The following is a 17691-nucleotide window of genomic DNA, read 5'->3' on the forward strand; positions in this document are numbered from 1 at the left end:
CATTAAGTGTGCAGGCTGTGTGTGACTATAAAGGCTCCTTCATGGATGTTGAATGTAAGTGGCCTGGAAGTGTCCACGATGCAAAGGTTTTTGCCAATTCTTCCATCAGTGCCAAATTAAGAAGTAATAAATTGCCCTGTACATTTCAGACTCCAATTCCAGGTGGTGTCAAAATACCTAATTACCTCATTGGTGATCCAACTTATCCATTGCTTCCTTTCTGCATGAAAGAGTATGATTCATGTACCAGTAATGAACAAGTTGTTTTCAACAACATGCTGCGTTCTGCCAGGAACCAAATTGAATGTGCTTTTGGCCGGCTTAAAGCAAGATGGTCCATACTCACTACAAAAGTGGACTTCAAACTTGAGGCAATACCAACAATTATTTATGCATGTTTTGTATTACATAATTATTGTGAGAAGCATAACATGTATGTTGATCAGGACTTGGTTGACTCGCAAATTCAACTTATGAAGGAAAATGAAGATCAGTTTAAAAACACTCCTGATCCAATTTACTCTTGTGATGTGGGAGAAGGGAGTGTTGTGAGGACAACACTCACACAATTAGTACTGAAGAATCTTTAACGTAGTACTTAAGCTTTACCCTATTTACATGTATTGCTGTACTTAGTTTAATTAACTTAAGGGGGGAGACCCTTAAATACAAAATGCATGCTATGGATGACTTCTAACTGTCATATCTTGAGCTCCCTTAGTATCCTTGATTTAGTTTTTGGCCATATTTGTTCTATTGGAGGTCGCCTTCACTTTCGGTAGTCATGATCATATTTGGTAAGTCACGTAACCATAACACAAAAACCGTATAAACTCACACAGCTTACATCTTTCCCCAATGAAACAAAAGCCAACGGGTAGAGTGCATTCAGGTGCAAAATTTGTAGAATGGATTTGTTAAAATGTATGTTATTGAAGAAGCTATGACATCACAAAAACTTCATGAGGTCATAGCTTTTTCAGTAATGCGAATTTTAACAAATCCATTCTACAAATTTTGCATTTGAATGCACTCTACCTGTTGGCTTTTGTTCCATTGGAGAAGGATGTAAGCTGTGTGAGTTTATACGGTTTTTGTGTTCTGGTCACGTGACTTGCCAAATATGGTCATGACTACCAAAACTGAAGGCAACCTCTAACAGAACAAATATGGCCAAAAACTAAAGCAAGGATACTAAGGGAGCCCAAGATATGATGGTTAGAAGTCATCCATAGCTACCATTTTGTAGTTAAAGGTCTCCCCCTTAATTTGCTAGCTGAACATTGTCAAGACATGAAAGATCCTAGCATATAACAACAACTTGATATTCTTGAACACAAACTAAGGCCACTTGAATGTTGGTAGTGTTCATTGACCAGCCCCTATATGATCGGCCAAAACCGATTCATATTACAGTGTAGGTATTGTAGGTGGCACTTTTCAAATTTAATTGTAACTATAAATTTCCATTTTTTGAACTAGTGTATTGGTTTCAGTTAATTACAAAGAAAAATTTTAACTTAAAATGTTTGTCTTAAACAGCACTCAGTACCAGTAGAAAAAATATAGTTGGGAAAATAACCAAGTAGAGATGTAATAAGAAATCCTTTTCTGAAACATCCTCAGATTTGTGCAATCAGGCAACTATGAATACTATAGTGAGCAATCCAACTGTGGATTATGGCCTGAATTTGTCAAACTCAGTATGAAAACTTTAACAACAACACGTACTGAGGAAGTCTGAAATTTTGTTGGATACACTAGAATGCTGTTTGAAACATTTTCTGTGGGCCAAATTATGCCAAACAAGGCTGTTTACATTTGAAAAACAATGAATAAAAAATACTTTTAAAAATAATTATCAAAAATTCCCCACTGATAACAGATTAAATCAAAACAAGGCAGGGCCTTCTCTGAGTATTAAAATTGAATTAAATATCAACAAAATGCAAATGTTGGCAGAAAAATGGAAATTGGCAGGTCAACTTATTTGCCCATAGAATAGAAAACTCTGTCAGTTATTTCCATAGCATCAAGTTGTGTTTGTATATCTATATACAATATAGATCTATTAGACAATGTCATAATGTCATAACTCTATGGTTGATAATAAAAGCTTCCACTGCTTCCTGGATCTTGCTGGCTACCATGTTGGCTAAACAGCTGGGCATAAACACCCTCAGCAGCCTGAGGTGCAACTTGCATTGGGTTTTGATAGAACAAATTCTGATTTACAGGTGCACGTACTGCATAAGGTTGTTGCAATGCTTGTGATAGCATCTCGATTGATTGACAAACTCCTGCACCTAGATCAGTCATAGCTTTACTAACACTTTCAATACTATGAGAAAAACTTGCTGTAGACTCCCGCATTGCCTCAGCAAGGTCCTTTCGAAATTGGGCATCTTCCTTAGCTTCTTTAATAAGCAACCCATCCCTCTGGGCAGCAGAAAGCTTTTTTTCCAAATGCTTTCTTTTGTTGTCGATTAGCTTTGGTACACAGTTAGCTTTGCGTTTGTTACCAGGTGCCACATCGCCACTTGTACTACCCCCACCATCTCCAGGGCCTAGATCACTTGAACCAGCTGAAGTACCTGCAGTTTCCAAATCCAAACTTAAGCTGTCATCTTCTGGATTGTGACATTAGACAACTTCATTGTCTTCCAGAAAATCATCTCCTCCTACACCATAAGAAAGGGGCTCTGTTCCGGCAGAACCACCCCACAATGTTATCAGTTTGTCGTAAAATTCGTAAACAAGTTTTCCACTGCCACTCCTACTTCCAGAAACTACAGCTTTAGAGAAACTCTGTCTGATTTCCTTCACCTTTTCCATCACTCTCTTCTGTCCTTTCGTTATTATATCTTTTGACTCTTTTACACGATGCTTTGCTTTGGCCTGCTCTTCCTTTGAACGGGTTTTGAGATCATCCGGTAACTTGAAAGCAGCCACAGGACCAAATATAGATTCATCGTCCTCATGAAGCTTCGCCATGTCCACTCGCAGTTCTTGGTACTGAATTTGTTTATCGGCGTCGAAATCAAGGTTTCTGTAGGCCATTTTTGATTTGTATTCAAGTCAACAGTCGATCAACTGCCTTACCGTGTCTGTTTCCCAACGGAATCTCTTCGAAGTCAAGGTGGAAGACACTTCGCCATCCGCCATGTTTGCACGCGTTGTAGGTCGCGTGAGCTGCGTTCCGTTTAGTCAGCGTCCTTACAAGGCATGCGTAGTTGAAAAATTTTCATCCCGGTAACCGGGCTGGAGTGTTCATATGGGAAAATATTTCATCCCGGTTACCGAGATCTCGGTTTCTACAACCGAGGGCCTCTTCATATGAGCCCGGTAACCGGGCTGGCCTGGTTACCGGGACGAATTTTGTCGTCTGTTCATATGGGAAATTTCAGCCCGGTTACCGGGATGAAAAAGAGTCGAAAAGGGCGCGAAACGTGGACTGAGGCCCTGGGAACGAGTTTGAGCATGCGTAGTTGAAAAATTTTCATCCCGGTAACCGGGCTGGAGTGTTCATATGGGAAAATATTTCATCCCGGTTACCGAGATCTCGGTTTCTGCAACCGAGATCTCGGTAACCGGGCTGGCCCGCCTTCTCATATGAACACATCGAAATTTTTACAAAGGAAATAGGAGTGAGACGAGATCTCGGTAACCGGGCTAGCCCGGTCAACCGGGCTCATATGAAGAGGCCCCGAGATCTCGGTAACCGGGCTGGCCCGCCTTCTCATATGAACACATCGAAATTTTTACAAAGGAAATAGGAGTGAGGCGAGATCTCGGTAACCGGGCTAGCCCGGTCAACCGGGCTCATATGAAGAGGCCCTCAGGTACTTTCAGGGAAGTTTTCTTACAAATGGTACTGTTGAGATTTGTAAGCTGCCCTGCTGAACATGAGTTTATCCGTTGCAAATGTTAATACTGCTTCCTTAGTTTGCAATCTTCTTAGGGTTCCGTGCCTCCTTTCCTGCCTTTGGGAGTATTTCTTCCCTCCGATCACTAACACCTCCGCAATCTTTCTGCCTTATCATTACATTTTCTTTTATCAGCTTTGTGTAAAGTACAAAATGATTCCAAGTAATCAAACCAGTGACAAGCAACTAAGTGATCTTAAAGGAAAGAAACTAGCAACATGACCCCAAAACTACCAACACACTTCTTCCTAATCAGCGATTGAATTTAAACCTAAAACAATGCTATGGCAAGAGATGTGCATTGACTCAAGGCAGTGAAACAGGTCAACATATCTCTGAAATAATGTAAATGTATGGCATCTTGTACTTTTCAAGAGGATGGGAGAGGGGGGGGGGGGTGGGGTGTCCATCGGGTGTGGTTCATTATCCCTAAAGGAGCAACATTCTTCATCAGATCAAGTCCTGGACCCAAGCTTAAAAATGTCTGCAGAGAAGAGTTTGAAATACAAACAAAATCTGGAAGACATGAAAAATTGATTTTTGCGCACTTAAACTTCCAACAAGAAGCAGAGCAGTCACATATTCTCCATTCAAGTTAAAAATATGGAGTACACTGCACTTAAGTCTTTTCATAGTGAAAAAATCAAACCTCACTTTTTATCGCAAAACAAAACACTTTAACACCAGTAACTACAAAAGTTTACATAGGACACACTTAACAAACTTCAGTTTAATACATAAACGAGAGTTGAGAATTTTGTGATAGCAGCTGGACTTAGGCAACTCTCAATCAACATCTCCAAGGTCTTTTAAGTTGATCACTCTCTTTCATTTAGCTAATGTGAGTGTCATAACTTATGACAACAAATGGCAGGTATTTAACCCTTATTTCATTTGTTCTTTGATGAATTCTTTTGCATTAGAAGCTCCCTTTTTGCCCAACTCCCATGCTGCTACTGGTACTTGCTCCAGTCCCCCAAAAACTCTCTGCACTCCACTATTCCAAGACTGCCTAATTTTTGTAGTTGTTGGAAGCTGTAAAAATACCAGAAAAAATTACCAGATATCTACATGTTACATTAATTTAAGATGAATTAAACAATAATTCCTAAAATGAACCAGTAAATGACTACAAAATTATTGGGTGATTTCCTATGGCTTTACAGTGGTAAAACTGCACATGACTCCCAGCATACAGGAAATAACTTTCACACAGCAGTTAAAAGAAAAGGATTCCATGAGAAAATTTCGAGGTTTTTCAACAGCAGACCCACTCTGTAGACACTCAAACAACCTTTCCCAATTTCAATCAACAGGCTTCTGATGCGTGAACTCTTTAATAGTAATAATAGTTTTATATTGGTGTAATTTGAATTCTTCATTACCAGATCTAATTCCATACATATGATGTATATAATGTAAACTCACGAAGGTTATTTTTCCCAAACAATAATTGGTTCAGACTATTAATGGTTTTTCAGAAACCATCACAATGAGATGTACACATCGACGGCAACATAAGTACTATGATGTATATCATAAATAAAAGATAATGTTCAGTAAACTTATCTTTATCAGTAATGATGAAAAGCATAGCTCGTGATTCGTTCACCAGGGGAATCTAAAGAGCTAAGATCCCGAATATACTTAAGTAGACTGTTCCATAAGGAAGTGCCCATGGTATTTGAACGACCGCTTCAAATAGAGATGTAAGCGAACAATGATACAAGAGAGAGATATGAGTCAACGCTTTCAGCATCATGTTTGCCTACAATATGCACTTGCTGAAAAAAAAATTCTGTAGCAGTGAGTGCATGTTGTAATCATAGCCCCACTAAATAGAATTATTTGTTTCGGGAACTTACCTCAGGTAAATTAACGGGAATGTTTTGACGAGTTTTACTGTCAATCATCGAGAGCTGTTTTATTGTGTCGTCTTGTGAACTTAACACTTCTGACAATCCATACAATGCAAGGCCGCCAATAATAAACTTACCAGCAACCTTCACTAAAGTTACCGCCATCTTTGCTTTCTTCTCGGGTAATGATTTGAGAGGGAGGGGGTAGGGTTGACTATTCATGAACCAAAAACTTTATTTAAAGAATACATTTGATACTTTTAAACATTTTCTTTGTTTCAAGTTTATTTTGAATAATGGGTTTGTCGTTTTTCAGGCTTATTTGTCCATTAAACTGAAAATTTTGCAGTATCTTATATCCGATCTCTTCCTCTCCCTACACGGGTTGAATTAACTGCTTGGCAGCCAAGCCTTACGATCAACAACATGGCGGACGAAATGATACAGGTTTCTCAAACCTTACAAACATTTTTGCCAGAAAACGCATTCATGGAAATCATAACACTGCTGAAGAAGGTAGATATTTTGATTTTAATATAATCATTAGGTAATTACTCCCTTAATTCTGAATCTTAAATGATTATTTGAAAACAACGCACCAGAGAAAGAGCCATTCCGTGGATAAATATCGGATTTATCATCAAGGTTTTGTTTATTTATTGATATTTATCAGGGCGACCAGTTATGCAAGGATTGAAACCAGTCAAAATTCACCTTGTTTGCAGGTTAATTTGAAGGTACCTTTGGAAAGAAGGCACAGTGACTGGTTGAATGGTCAGGGATATTCGAAGTCGTGTGAAAATCTGGATGAAAAATCTCAAGACAGAGAGAAAATTGCTGCAGTTATCGAGAATTTGGTTCAGTGTGCAGAGCCATTTATCGAAGATGAGGGGGGTGAGTTTTTCACAACTACAAAAAATAGCTGTTTATCTCAAAAACAGTAATCAATAGCCTGATTGTCAGATTGAAGAATTAGGTTTGGGACGGCACCATCTTTTAAATGAAATTCTACAGTCAGATGTCTAAGTACATAATTTGTTAACAACATTATTCTAATTAACACCTGTATCCTTGATTTTTTTGGTCTGTTTGCTTTTTAGTTTGTTTCTAGGGTATCACCCTAGTAACAGTAATAAATGAGTTTGTTATTTGATGGTCAAAATGGTTTGAACAATCACCAAATTGACAGAACAACACATGTCTGACCCTGAATTCTTTCATTAAGGCTGGGATAAAGAAGAGATGTTGAAGCATGAGACCCAAGCCTCTGCTGTTTTGAAGATTTGCCAGTTACTTTTATCTTCACTGTTGAACAGGGATAATCAACTGCTAGCAGAGAAAGAGTTCCCAGTGGATGCAGTGAGTTGTTAAATTTTATTAGAACTGAGTCAATAACATTTATTTTTTTTTAGCACTTGCATACATGTAGTAGCTGAAAATTAATTTAATAAACAATAGACTTTAACAGATGTTCCTCAAAAGGTTTTTTAAAATCTATTTATGATAATAAAGATAGAAAATAATGATAATACTAATAAAGATAAAATATAGTAATTATTTACAGCTAAACATGCTCTGAAGGTTCATGCTAATATACTGTGTGGAGATACTCCCTCATAGCAATCTTAAAAGATTTCAAGGAGGTAGGTTCTTAACAGCATTAACCAAAGTGTTCCATATACTTATTTGTACCTTGAAATTGCAGGTGTTTAAGAAGTTTATTTTAAAAAAGACTTGCAGTTGCTTGGTGGCTTTATGTGCTGTACACATGGAGTCACATCTTTGGACAAGCACAGCATCAATGGCCCTTGCTCATGGTATGAGCACTAATATTATGCATTAGGAACATCCAGTTTCCTGGATTTTTGCATGCTCATTTTATAGGATTATCTTCATTCTACAAAATTTCTACCACTGAAATTTATAAAGTATAATGCAGATACTGTACATTTTGTTTGGAAACTTTGTTTTTGTGTATGCATTTGAGTTACCATTTCATGGCTTTCTTTGGATAGTTGATGATCACAGGTCTGCTTATTTTGTCATTATCAACTGAAAAATGTCTTACTTTGTTCTTTTTTTAAAATTGTACCAACTTTTGAAGCTTGAAAGGTTTACTCAGAATGTTTCAATGAGAGATTGTAAATGGCCAATGTGTTGCAGAGCTGGTTTCCTTGATATGTACCAATTGCCAGTGTCCATCAGTACAGGAGCTTCTCTGTGGCTGTGTTGAGGTTGAGTCTGTTGTGTTCAACATGGTAGAGGAGAGTCAGTCACCAAACAGTTTGTTCCCTTCAGGGCTGTTCAGACATATCCTTGATTATTTGAGACCTCACCTCCTTAAAGATAACTGGAAGAAATTTCCGCTTGCTTGCCATGGGCTTGTGTGGTGCACTCTGCAAATTAAGGTGAACTGCCTATGGAATTATAGGATACTTAGTAGAGCAATACCTCTTTTTCAATAAACATCTGTCTACATGTTGTTGATTTCAATTTACTGAATAGGAGGACTTGAAATTATTTTGACTATCAGGTAGTCAAAATAATTTCAAGTATCCTATTGATTATTGTTTAGATATACTTTGTTTGTAACTCAAGTAAATTGTCACAAGAAAGTAACTAACAGTTACCAGACGAGGGCAATATCCTAGAAACAAACTGAAAAGCAAACTGACCAAAAAAATCAAGGATACAGGTATTAGTTAGAATAATGTTGTTGACAAATTATGTACTTAGAAACCTGACTGTGGCATTTCATTTAAAAGATGATGCTGTCCCAGTATATCAGCTCATTGGTTATTTTAAGTCCAAGCCTTTGCCAGCACAGCAATTGAGTCTGTGGATTATTTGTCTTTCCTATTGATATGAACAACATTTCTATTCCGATTGATACGAACAACATTCTAAGAATGATTTGGGGACTTTTGAAAATTTAAGGGATAGAACCAAATTTTTTTTTTAATATACATGTAAATAATTAAGGTTGAGAGAAGTAAGTAAACAACTCTGACTAGAAAAGTTTTGAAAACTAACTAAAGTTTTGGCTAAAATGCAGTGGATTTAAACCCTCCAACTCTGATGATTCAGAAGCAAATTCTTACAACTGATTACCATAATTTCAATGCTGGGTATTGGTGAGGATTTGGGGCTTTATCTAAACAATTCTTAGGTTTGGATCTCTTATTTGATTTTAGTGTATAAAAAGAATAGAGAGAACTTTTACAATAATCACTCTTGAGAATCACACAGGTGAGGCTAAGCATCAGACATTTTCCTTCTAACCTTTTCACTCTTCATTGTCTGTAGCATCCTTATGTGGGGGAACACTTTGCCAAGCTGATGTCTCCTCTATTACTTCTCATAGATGATTATGAGGTATAGGTTTTTTCATTGATAGATTTCATTTTTTCATCCTTATGTGGGGGAACACTTTGCCAAGCTGATGTCTCCTCTATTACTTCTCATAGATGATTATGAGGTATAGGTTTTTTCATTGGTGAAATTCTCTAGCATGTGATGAAACTAGATTTTAATGAAGTATTTTAGGATTTTGTCTTTTTTCAATTGATTACTTGCGATCTTCATTTTGGAATTAGATTACTATAGTGTCCATGGTGGACAGTTTAATGCTTGTTGGAAGTTGTGGATCTTTGTCAATTGGCATGAATGCCAGAGGTTATGAAATATTCACCACAGTCAGGTTTAAAATTTACTAATGGAATGTACCTAATTAACTACTTGTTTATTCTTCCACTATCAAACAGACTGAGAACAAAACACTGGGGTTTAAGTGCTTAAAATACGTCATTGATAATGTGGTATGTGGAGCTGATTGTTTTCACTTTATAACTGTTATGATACCTTGTATCTACAAATATTGTGCATATGTATCAGTTTCTCCGACAAAGGCTACAGATAGTGAAATTCTATTATACTCTGAATATTTCTTATTCTTTTCAATTTCAGAATTCAGCTGAATTGCAGTGGTATGGAAGAGCTGATGTTCTTTTTGAGGTAATTCCTAAAACTCCTAAATCCAGCACATTGAACTTAGATCTTTTGGTTTTGATGGAAATGGTATGAGTACTGACAGTTCTTAGTTTTTACAGGGTCTTGAGGACAATATTTATAAAAATCACATCAGCAGCTAGTCAATAGTAGAGCATCCCCACAACTTTTTTCATGTTTGTTTAGGGCAATAAACTTGCATGGTAAAGGGAATCAACACTATTTAGTAACATGATATTTATGGCATGAATTACCTGTAGGCATCCCAGCGTCACATATATAGCAATGACCCCTCCCTGATGCGTTCTCTTCATCCGTGCCTGCTAAGCATCCTAACAGTTGTTGAACCATCTCCAAAGAAAGCCAAGTTTGGCCGTAAGGTGATGTTCACATTTTCTTTACTTCTTTTATTTGCTTCTTTTATCATCATGATATCATATGATTGTCTGGCAGGGAAGGGTGTGTAGGGTTGAGAAGGGTCATTGTTGGTGTGTGGTTGATTGACTTACACCCCTTTACTGAGTCTTACAACCAATAACATCATATGAATGAAGACTGACCAATCGGTTTTCATATACCAGCCTTACAAAACTTGACAGACAAATAACTCCTTTATATGTGAGTGTGATGATAACTTCCATTTGGGTTATAAAAGACATCAGTCAAATTAAAAAAATAGTCCTTTTCTGGAAAACTCTCATTCTGCTGGTCACAAGCACAGTAAAGTTTTACTTTTAGGTTGAAACCAATTACACTTTCCTGTTGACATTGTTTATCAAGAGGATGGGAATTTGTTTTGACATCTGTCTGTGAACAGGAGCATGTTGTCTTTTCTGATGGCTTTCATGGCTTAGAGGTTTTTTCTTTCTTTTTTTTTCTTTCTTTCTTTTCTCAAGAATTCAATAATTAAAAGAAAATCTAAGTAAAAGATCCAGGCAGTAGACCTATGTAGGTGGCAGGATTGTGTACCCTGAACAAAAGGGATATAAACCAAAGTGCTAAGAGGATCTCTTTTGAGGAGTGGTGTCAGATAAACAGGCTGATCTTATTTTAGTGTGTATTGTTTGATTCCCTGACCTCTACTTTTTTATTTTTTTTTTTTGCAGACAACCAAATGTGATGGTTTGTTTCAGATTATCCTCTCCTCCATGGAGTTTGAAAGTAAAATTGCTATAAGAAAGGTCAGTTTTTGGAATAGGCATCGGAGGAATCTCCTAGTTGCAATACATCTGCTGTTAAAATTTTCTATCTAAGAAATATGGGTGGCAGAAGAATTCCAGTGTAACCCAAAAATTACCATAAATATGGTTAGCTCTTCTAGTGCTCAATTACTATGGATGGCCACACATGATTCACTCTCAGATAATTAGATATACATTTTTTTAACTGTATATGGACTGTATTGTATATGTACCTCAACTGATCACAGCTTTTAACCATCCATGGCCTTGAGTTTAATCTGAAAGACATAGTTGTTTCTACAGAAACGATTCAAGCATCTTATAGGTGACCAGTTTTGCAGATTGCTCCAAAAGCAATCCAGGAAAGAACTTCAATCTGTTATTTCTCCTTTCATCAGATTTTGTTAATGAGCTGGTGTGCTTGCCTGATCATCCATTTTTGGGAACAACTTGAATATTAAATTGTGGCGGTAATGCCACAGTAAAAAAAAGTTGAAACTGCGTTTACTTAATAATAATTATTTGATTTGTTTCCAGGCGTATGCAAGTCACCTGAAGCATTTTATTGAACACATGGGAATAACAATACTAAGGCACTTTAAGGTAACATATTTGGGACAATCCTATCCTCAAGTTCCTAACTTGCTTATGTGTATTTAATATAAATGTAATATCTGAAGTATGTCTATAGTAAGATAAGCATTTGTCTAGATAATTAACGGGAGTTTGTTGCCGTTTTCAGGCAAATTTCAGTGTGACATTTGACATTTGAAACATGAGAGGCAAACGCACTAAATATAGTCGTTGGTACTAACTTAATTTGGTATTAGTGACTAAGTTAGTGGACACAAACTACGTCTGAAACTGCTCTTGGCACGTGGTGAAAAATGTGTCTCTATGTACGTCCGCACGTTAGTCTATCTGTCTTTTCTATCAGCGGTCTATCTACCGCTGATTAGATCTCAATACATGAAGTTCCAGTATGACAGTTTACAGTCACTCATTTATTCAGTTGATCTCAGTTTTGCTGACTCTTTCTATGCTGAGTTGAGTCACCTTGTTCGCTACATAACATGACTTGGCAATATTCAAAAGAGGTGATTTAAATTTTTTTCAGCGGCTTTTAAAAGTTATAGTCTCATATTTGGAAGTTAGTGATTATCCAGAGGAAGAGACACGGTTGGCTGTTTTGGATGCATTGAAAGTCGCAATGTTACAGGCCTGGCCCAGGTGAGAGAAGGTGCCTGCTCCTGATTCCGCTGCTACATGTGCCAGGGCGGAGATATTCGAGTCACAATTGGCTTAACTCACTTTGTAACATCATGAACGTTCTGTATTCATGAAACTCAATGTACGACCAGCGTTAATAGGTTTTTGAATCAATCGGCACAGGGGTTTGTCAGAAAACTATCATCTCCAAGGAAGTTAATTTTTGTGATCAACGTTCCGCGATGCAAACGCTTAGTATCGCAGGCGTTTGTAGATGTTTTGCTTAGGGTCACTGGTCATGCGTAGTATGCTCTTTCTTACTCCTTTTCATGCTTTCTATATTTTTAGGATTCCTAATCACAGTTCTACAATCCTGAAGAGTCTTTTGAAGCTGTTGGTTGATGCAACTGACTCTTCTGCTTACATAGCAGTTCAGGGTAACCGTTTGTTTTCTTGATAGATTTTGTCAATACTTAACCTTTTAGTAAGAATGGGTGTAAAAAAAAATACATGGAGACACGTTTGTTTCTTTAAGCGCTTCCCTTTTCGTAGGAAGGAACACAACCAGAGGTTTCAGCAGGAATGGAGTAATTTACTTGTATGGTTGGGAAGAGAGTTGTTCAGATCTTGTGGAACCTTCTCAACTACGTACGTGGGTTTTTTTTTTCGAATAAAGCGTAATATTTGCGTTTAATATCTTTTATTTCAGCTTTTGAGCTGCTGAACCAGAAAACAGCTGAGTGCTTGGTGGTACTTTTGAGGTGTTGTGGAAAACAGGTCGAGGTATGTCTGTGTGAACAAAAAGCTGCTCGAGATTATTTACATATTAAGATTTGTTCCTGTCGACATCGTTACTTAATAATTATTTGTTGTGTCTTCATACCAAAGTGAGAGCAGGATGGTTGATTTTCTTTAGGACCAATTGAAAGAGCTGCAAGGCGTGGGACACAAAGAAGTTGAAGAATGTGTGGAGAAAGTCCTCCAAGAAACCGGATGTGCAACAAACGCGTCAGTACAATCAGCTCATCAGATGCACGATGTCACGTGACAACAATTTGTATGAGGAACATCAGAGGAGATATAAGGATACCGCAAGCATAATGCTTTATTTCCCCGGGTGATGAGCTGTCGTGCATCCAATATCGAACGTCAAAACACAAAACTGTGCCGTTGGTTCTTTGTCAGATATGTAAAGAACTATTTACGACCTCTCCGGTTGGTAGAAAGAGCATCGTTTGAGAATAAGGCAATTTGTCTATGGGAATCGTTTACTAGACGGTGAACCTTGAAGGATAACAAATTACTTGATGTAAGATTTTGTTTAGCAAGGAGTCAGCTGTTGTGGCTAACACAGAAGAAACACATCAATCATATTCACGTCTGAAATGTCATCGAATTGTTCAGTTAATATTAGTTTGATGAAAAGCAAGGTGTCTGTAGATATTGAAGATAACAAAGGTATTAATCACCGACCCACAGAAACTTATTACATGTATTACCGATGAAAATATTTCCAAACACTGGCTTGAAATTACTTTTGGGATATTTCAACCTTGCCATGCCCTGTGACAAGATGGACTTGTTTGTGTGTCAACGCAAAACTGTCACGTAATGGAAAGGGGAACGTTTGATCCAAGTTTATGTAACAGTTCAGCTTTTCAGGTTTGTATGCACGTGCTCACAAATTGTTTCCTTTTTTTAGAAATGTCAAACTTGCGGTGAAGTAACGCTCTGAATATCTTACAGTGAATATCATACAGTGAATATCATACAATGAATATCATACAGTGAATATCATACAGTGAATATCATACAGTGAATATCCTACAGTGAATATCTTACAGTGAATATCTTACAGTGAATATCTTACAGTGAATATCTTACAGTACTACAGTAGAAGTGGCACCGAGTCAAAAACTTACTGAAATGTAAGGGACGTCCAAATCTTTAGGCGCTCTGAGATAAACATCTCTCCTTATGAACGGGAAAAGAAATAATTGCAGTGCCCTATCGAAAATTCTCATGAGACTACCGTAAAAGCCCGTAAGATAATAATATCACTGAATGAAAAAAAAGTGGAGTGTTTCGTCACAATGCAAACCAAATGTGATCACCTCATAAATATTTTGATATTAAAGTTTAAGTACGCTAATAGTATCAGTACCATAAATCGTTAATATGTAGGAGAACACCAAGAAATACAATTGGCATACTTTTTGTCTTCGTCATGATGAGAAGGCCGGGGAGAGGGCTGATGTTTTTAGTGGGATTTGACAGGACTATGAATGAGGTTTGTGGGCGCCATTTCCTTCATTAAACAACAAACCATCCATGAAATACTTCATTTGTATCCAGATTTATTTATCTATTGCTCTACTTAAAACCTTGTTTCAATGTCATCAAAGTAAAGATTTAATCAATACGAAGCCATTGTGTCATAGACCCAATCTAATAGGTATCTTATATTGGCGTACACACCAAAGTACCCTGGCTGTGCGCATTTGTGCCCCCAGCTTGTGGCACCCTCCAAGTGCCATTTACCGCCATATTTGCATACCAGTGGACCTCCACTGTCACCTTGGCACGTGTCTATCCCACCTTCATCATGACCTGCGCACAGCATGGAGTCGTGGATCTGCCTTGGATAACTTTTGACACAGCGCTCTTTGGAAACTAGTGGTACTTCAGCTTGCATGAGTTGACTGGCACTAGGTCCTCCAGAAGACAGGGAACCCCAGCCTGTGGTTGATAAAAGTTAAATAGCATGTAACTGAAAGAATATATGAAAAACAGCATTTCCCTTACTAAAATGATAAAGATTGCGCACTAAAATGGAATTGTTCCAAAGTTTCCGACAGGTGTTGCTGTGAATAAAAATTCCTACAAATTTGACCCCAAAATGTTTATAGTGAAATACCTGTGATCCAGCATGTCTTGCTACCGTCATCAATTGGTAGATCAACTGATGCGTCTGGTAGACAAGCGAGTCTCACAGCTTTGTTGATCTCCGCCGGTCTGCTAAGCTTCACTAACGCGATATCATGACTCATACCGAATGGTTTCTTGTACAAGCGATGCATTATAATCCTTTCAATCTCAATGTCTTGAGCTGTTGCATCATTTCCCTTTTTGTTATGAGCTCCCATTCTGTTAGGTTAAACAATTGGGAACTTGGTTTATTTCTTGGCGTGTGAATAAGTAAAGTTAAACACTAGGAGGAACGGAAATCTTCATTCTCTTTTTATGTTGAGAATAGAGATACTATATCAGGTCCTTGACCAGATCTAGCCTAAGCAGCCTGAGCCTATAATGAGCTTTAATGTTCAGCTTTAGATCAAAAAACAAATTGAAAGAATCAGTCTATCGTAATCTCTCAGACTTCTTGTTCCAAATTACAGGGCCATCTATCTTGGATAATGACTGAGAAGATTCAGATTACCTGATCCTAAGATCCACAGCTCTCTTCCTTTTTACACAGTGTGCGGCGGTAAGAACCCATTGTGGAGCTATCAAGGTTCCTCCACAAAAACTTGCTCCTTTGTTATATGATGGACGATATTTGAGCATTGCTTGCCATGGCCAGTCGCCCGCACGGGCCTGGGTACCACCAACAATTCGTGACTCTGGTTTCATGCCGCATGAACCTGAACGTCGAAAGATTATTTTAAGATCAGTATTCAGGGGAGGAGAAATGAATATTTGTGAACCATCTCAAAGATAATCACTCAACTTCTCGGTGATTATTCAAGAAGAGGCACTAAGTCTAAACAGACTGTAATTATTAGTCAGGTGATTGTCAGAGAACCTATCAGGCATCGACTTACGTCCGCTGCAGCTGTCTTTAACAAACGCTGCTTTGTAACAATCTTAGCCATGGCCGGGTTAACGTAAGACTTGACATAATCGACCAATCAGGTCGCATATATCTCTGTAATCACCTTTGTGTAAGGACCTGTAAGTATACTAATACGCAATAACGTTCTCCAATTAATTTCCCTAAAACGATTTTTGATCATATAATTCACGCCATCGATTAGTATAGTTACTGGTAATTCTGTCAATATTCAGTTTTTCAAGCAAGACAAGCACAGATAAACTTCTTCAGAGAGGCCTTGATATGAACTCCACTCACCTGGGGAAGGGGGAGGTGCGGGTGGTCTTGATGGCTTTGGAGGCTCAGGTGGCCTTTGTGTCACAGGAGGCCTGGGACCTAACGATCAGAGAAAAAAGATTAGTAAAAGGCATGTTTAATCAAACAGTGTTTAAGATTACAGAAACGCTGATAGACAGAATCACGGAAGATGCTACTTTGAGTCCTATTCAAGGAATAGACCTGCCAACTTTCGGATCTCTCGCTCTAGTGCTCTACCTCTGAGCTACATAAATGCAAGGGGTGTGATGTTCCCGGACCCATCTTAGCGGCTCCTGCGGCGTGATGTTCCCAGACCCATCTCAGCGGCTCTTGCTTACGATTCTCGATGAACTCTTTTTCAGCGCGAACTCCTCGCAAAATGTAAGAAACGATAGAGTTGGATGCCACTACTGGCAGGAATGTCAAAAGAGAGTGATTAAAAGCTGATATTTCTTCTTACCTCCGCACGAACCGCAACTCTTCTTACATTTGTATTTTACGAAGCTATTTGTTTCACACAGATTGCCTGGTCTGTTCATGTAGTCTTTGCAGTTTGGCCAGTGGTCGTAACACAAACCTGTCAAAGAGAGTGAGATATCACTCAAAGGTTACTTGCAGTCAAAAGTAATCTGTTAACTTTTTTTTTTGACGTACGTAAGTTCAGAGCACGTTTCAGTTGATTCAAATTCCTGCGTCAAATTCCTATCATAATAATGGCTTCAGTAGTACACATGTTTACAGGTAATAGAATTGGCGAACTTAACAATATGGATAATATAAAAAAGAAGATAAATTGATACGTGAAACGTAATTTATATTCCTATAAAGCTTGCTAAATTTACCACGTCAGATTAAAATTTTAGACTCTTATAAACTAGTTCAAACCGTAACTTGAATACAATTAATATCTTAGAAACTGATAGTAAGTAAATTCGAGCTTAGTTTCGAAATCCTCTGTATGCCTCCAACATTAAGAAATTAAACAATTTGCCGAGGATTAGACAATCTCAAACAACAGAGCTAAGGGTGATTAGATCCTTAAACATGAGTTAAGATACCACACCTAAAACTTTTATAGTTCATCCTCTATTTAAAACTGATGAACATTGTTTGTCTCTGTGGCATCAAATTTCATCAATTCAATTCACTTAAGAACTTCCTACCATTTATTTCAGCCGACAAAATCACGAGAACAACGAAGAACTTCATGATACTGAGTTCACGGAAACAACTACATATGGAAATTAGGAAAGTAGGAGGTGAACTTTTAAGTTTTCAGTTGAATGGCGGACAACTGAGAAAATATTTGTAGCTAAATTTGAGACCCTGTTAAAAAATCATTTTTGGCAATAAAGACTTGTTTGCATTTATTCATA

The 17691-nt window shown here is 37.7% G+C and overlaps 3 protein-coding genes and 1 pseudogene across 5 annotated transcripts; 1 reads left to right on the plus strand and 3 right to left on the minus strand.

Annotated features, from left to right (window-relative positions):
* Nucleotides 1–366: 366 nt before the first annotated feature.
* LOC149049417 (uncharacterized) lies at nucleotides 367–3283 on the minus strand (annotated as a pseudogene). Its single transcript, XR_016183144.1, has one exon. The product of XR_016183144.1 is annotated as an uncharacterized LOC149049417 (transcript).
* Nucleotides 3284–4580: 1297 nt separating this feature from the next.
* Nucleotides 4581–5980, minus strand: LOC113685061 (uncharacterized). Its single transcript, XM_027202515.2, has 2 exons — nucleotides 5792–5980; nucleotides 4581–4961 (listed from the first exon to the last, which is right to left on the minus strand). The coding sequence occupies exons 1-2, from the start codon at nucleotides 5948–5950 to the stop codon at nucleotides 4812–4814; spliced, it is 309 nt and encodes a 102-aa protein (XP_027058316.2). The 5' UTR covers nucleotides 5951–5980; the 3' UTR covers nucleotides 4581–4811.
* A 206-nt stretch (nucleotides 5981–6186) lies between these two features.
* Nucleotides 6187–14608, plus strand: LOC113685057 (TELO2-interacting protein 2). 2 transcript variants are annotated; one of them, XM_089194654.1, is made up of 15 exons: nucleotides 6187–6301; nucleotides 6511–6679; nucleotides 7011–7144; nucleotides 7491–7602; nucleotides 7949–8193; nucleotides 9092–9160; nucleotides 9550–9603; nucleotides 9752–9799; nucleotides 10054–10173; nucleotides 10900–10974; nucleotides 11512–11577; nucleotides 12092–12204; nucleotides 12532–12620; nucleotides 12893–12966; nucleotides 13100–14608. In XM_089194654.1, the coding sequence occupies exons 1-15, from the start codon at nucleotides 6212–6214 to the stop codon at nucleotides 13229–13231; spliced, it is 1590 nt and encodes a 529-aa protein (XP_089050780.1). In that variant the 5' UTR covers nucleotides 6187–6211; the 3' UTR covers nucleotides 13232–14608. The 2 variants fall into 2 exon arrangements, with proteins under 2 accessions (XP_089050780.1, XP_089050788.1); XM_089194662.1 differs by lacking the exon at nucleotides 9092–9160.
* On the minus strand, nucleotides 14524–17564 carry LOC113685059 (trypsin-2). Its single transcript, XM_027202513.2, has 6 exons — nucleotides 17479–17564; nucleotides 16776–16892; nucleotides 16316–16393; nucleotides 15623–15827; nucleotides 15101–15330; nucleotides 14524–14922 (listed from the first exon to the last, which is right to left on the minus strand). Exons 1-6 carry the CDS (start codon nucleotides 17522–17524, stop codon nucleotides 14600–14602), a joined length of 999 nt encoding a protein of 332 aa, XP_027058314.2. The 5' UTR covers nucleotides 17525–17564; the 3' UTR covers nucleotides 14524–14599.
* Nucleotides 17565–17691: the final 127 nt, after the last annotated feature.

Source organism: Pocillopora damicornis, chromosome 2, assembly GCF_964200805.1.
Source record: "Pocillopora damicornis chromosome 2, jaPocDami1.2, whole genome shotgun sequence".
Classification (NCBI taxonomy): domain Eukaryota; kingdom Metazoa; phylum Cnidaria; class Anthozoa; order Scleractinia; family Pocilloporidae; genus Pocillopora; species Pocillopora damicornis.

What these genes read in the sequence shown, in the direction of transcription:
- LOC113685057 (XM_089194654.1), top strand. Translation starts at nt 6,212, where the DNA reads ATGGCGGACGAAATGATACAGGTTTCTCAAACCTTACAAACATTTTTG. An exon ending in ATTTATCGAAGATGAGGGGG is followed by an intron (nt 6,680 to 7,010) that starts GTGAGTTTTTCA and finishes TCTTTCATTAAG; the next exon opens with GCTGGGATAAAGAAGAGATG. An exon ending in GTAAAATTGCTATAAGAAAG is followed by an intron (nt 10,975 to 11,511) that starts GTCAGTTTTTGG and finishes ATTTGTTTCCAG; the next exon opens with GCGTATGCAAGTCACCTGAA.
- LOC113685059 (XM_027202513.2), bottom strand. Translation starts at nt 17,524, where the DNA reads ATGAAGTTCTTCGTTGTTCTCGTGATTTTGTCGGCTGAAATAAATG. An exon ending in GCTGTGGATCTTAGGATCAG is followed by an intron (nt 15,331 to 15,622) that starts GTAATCTGAATC and finishes TTAACCTAACAG; the next exon opens with AATGGGAGCTCATAACAAAA. An exon ending in CAAGACATGCTGGATCACAG is followed by an intron (nt 14,923 to 15,100) that starts GTATTTCACTAT and finishes TATCAACCACAG; the next exon opens with GCTGGGGTTCCCTGTCTTCT.
- LOC113685061 (XM_027202515.2), bottom strand. Translation starts at nt 5,950, where the DNA reads ATGGCGGTAACTTTAGTGAAGGTTGCTGGTAAGTTTATTATTGGCGGC. An exon ending in TTCCCGTTAATTTACCTGAG is followed by an intron (nt 4,962 to 5,791) that starts GTAAGTTCCCGA and finishes GTATTTTTACAG; the next exon opens with CTTCCAACAACTACAAAAAT.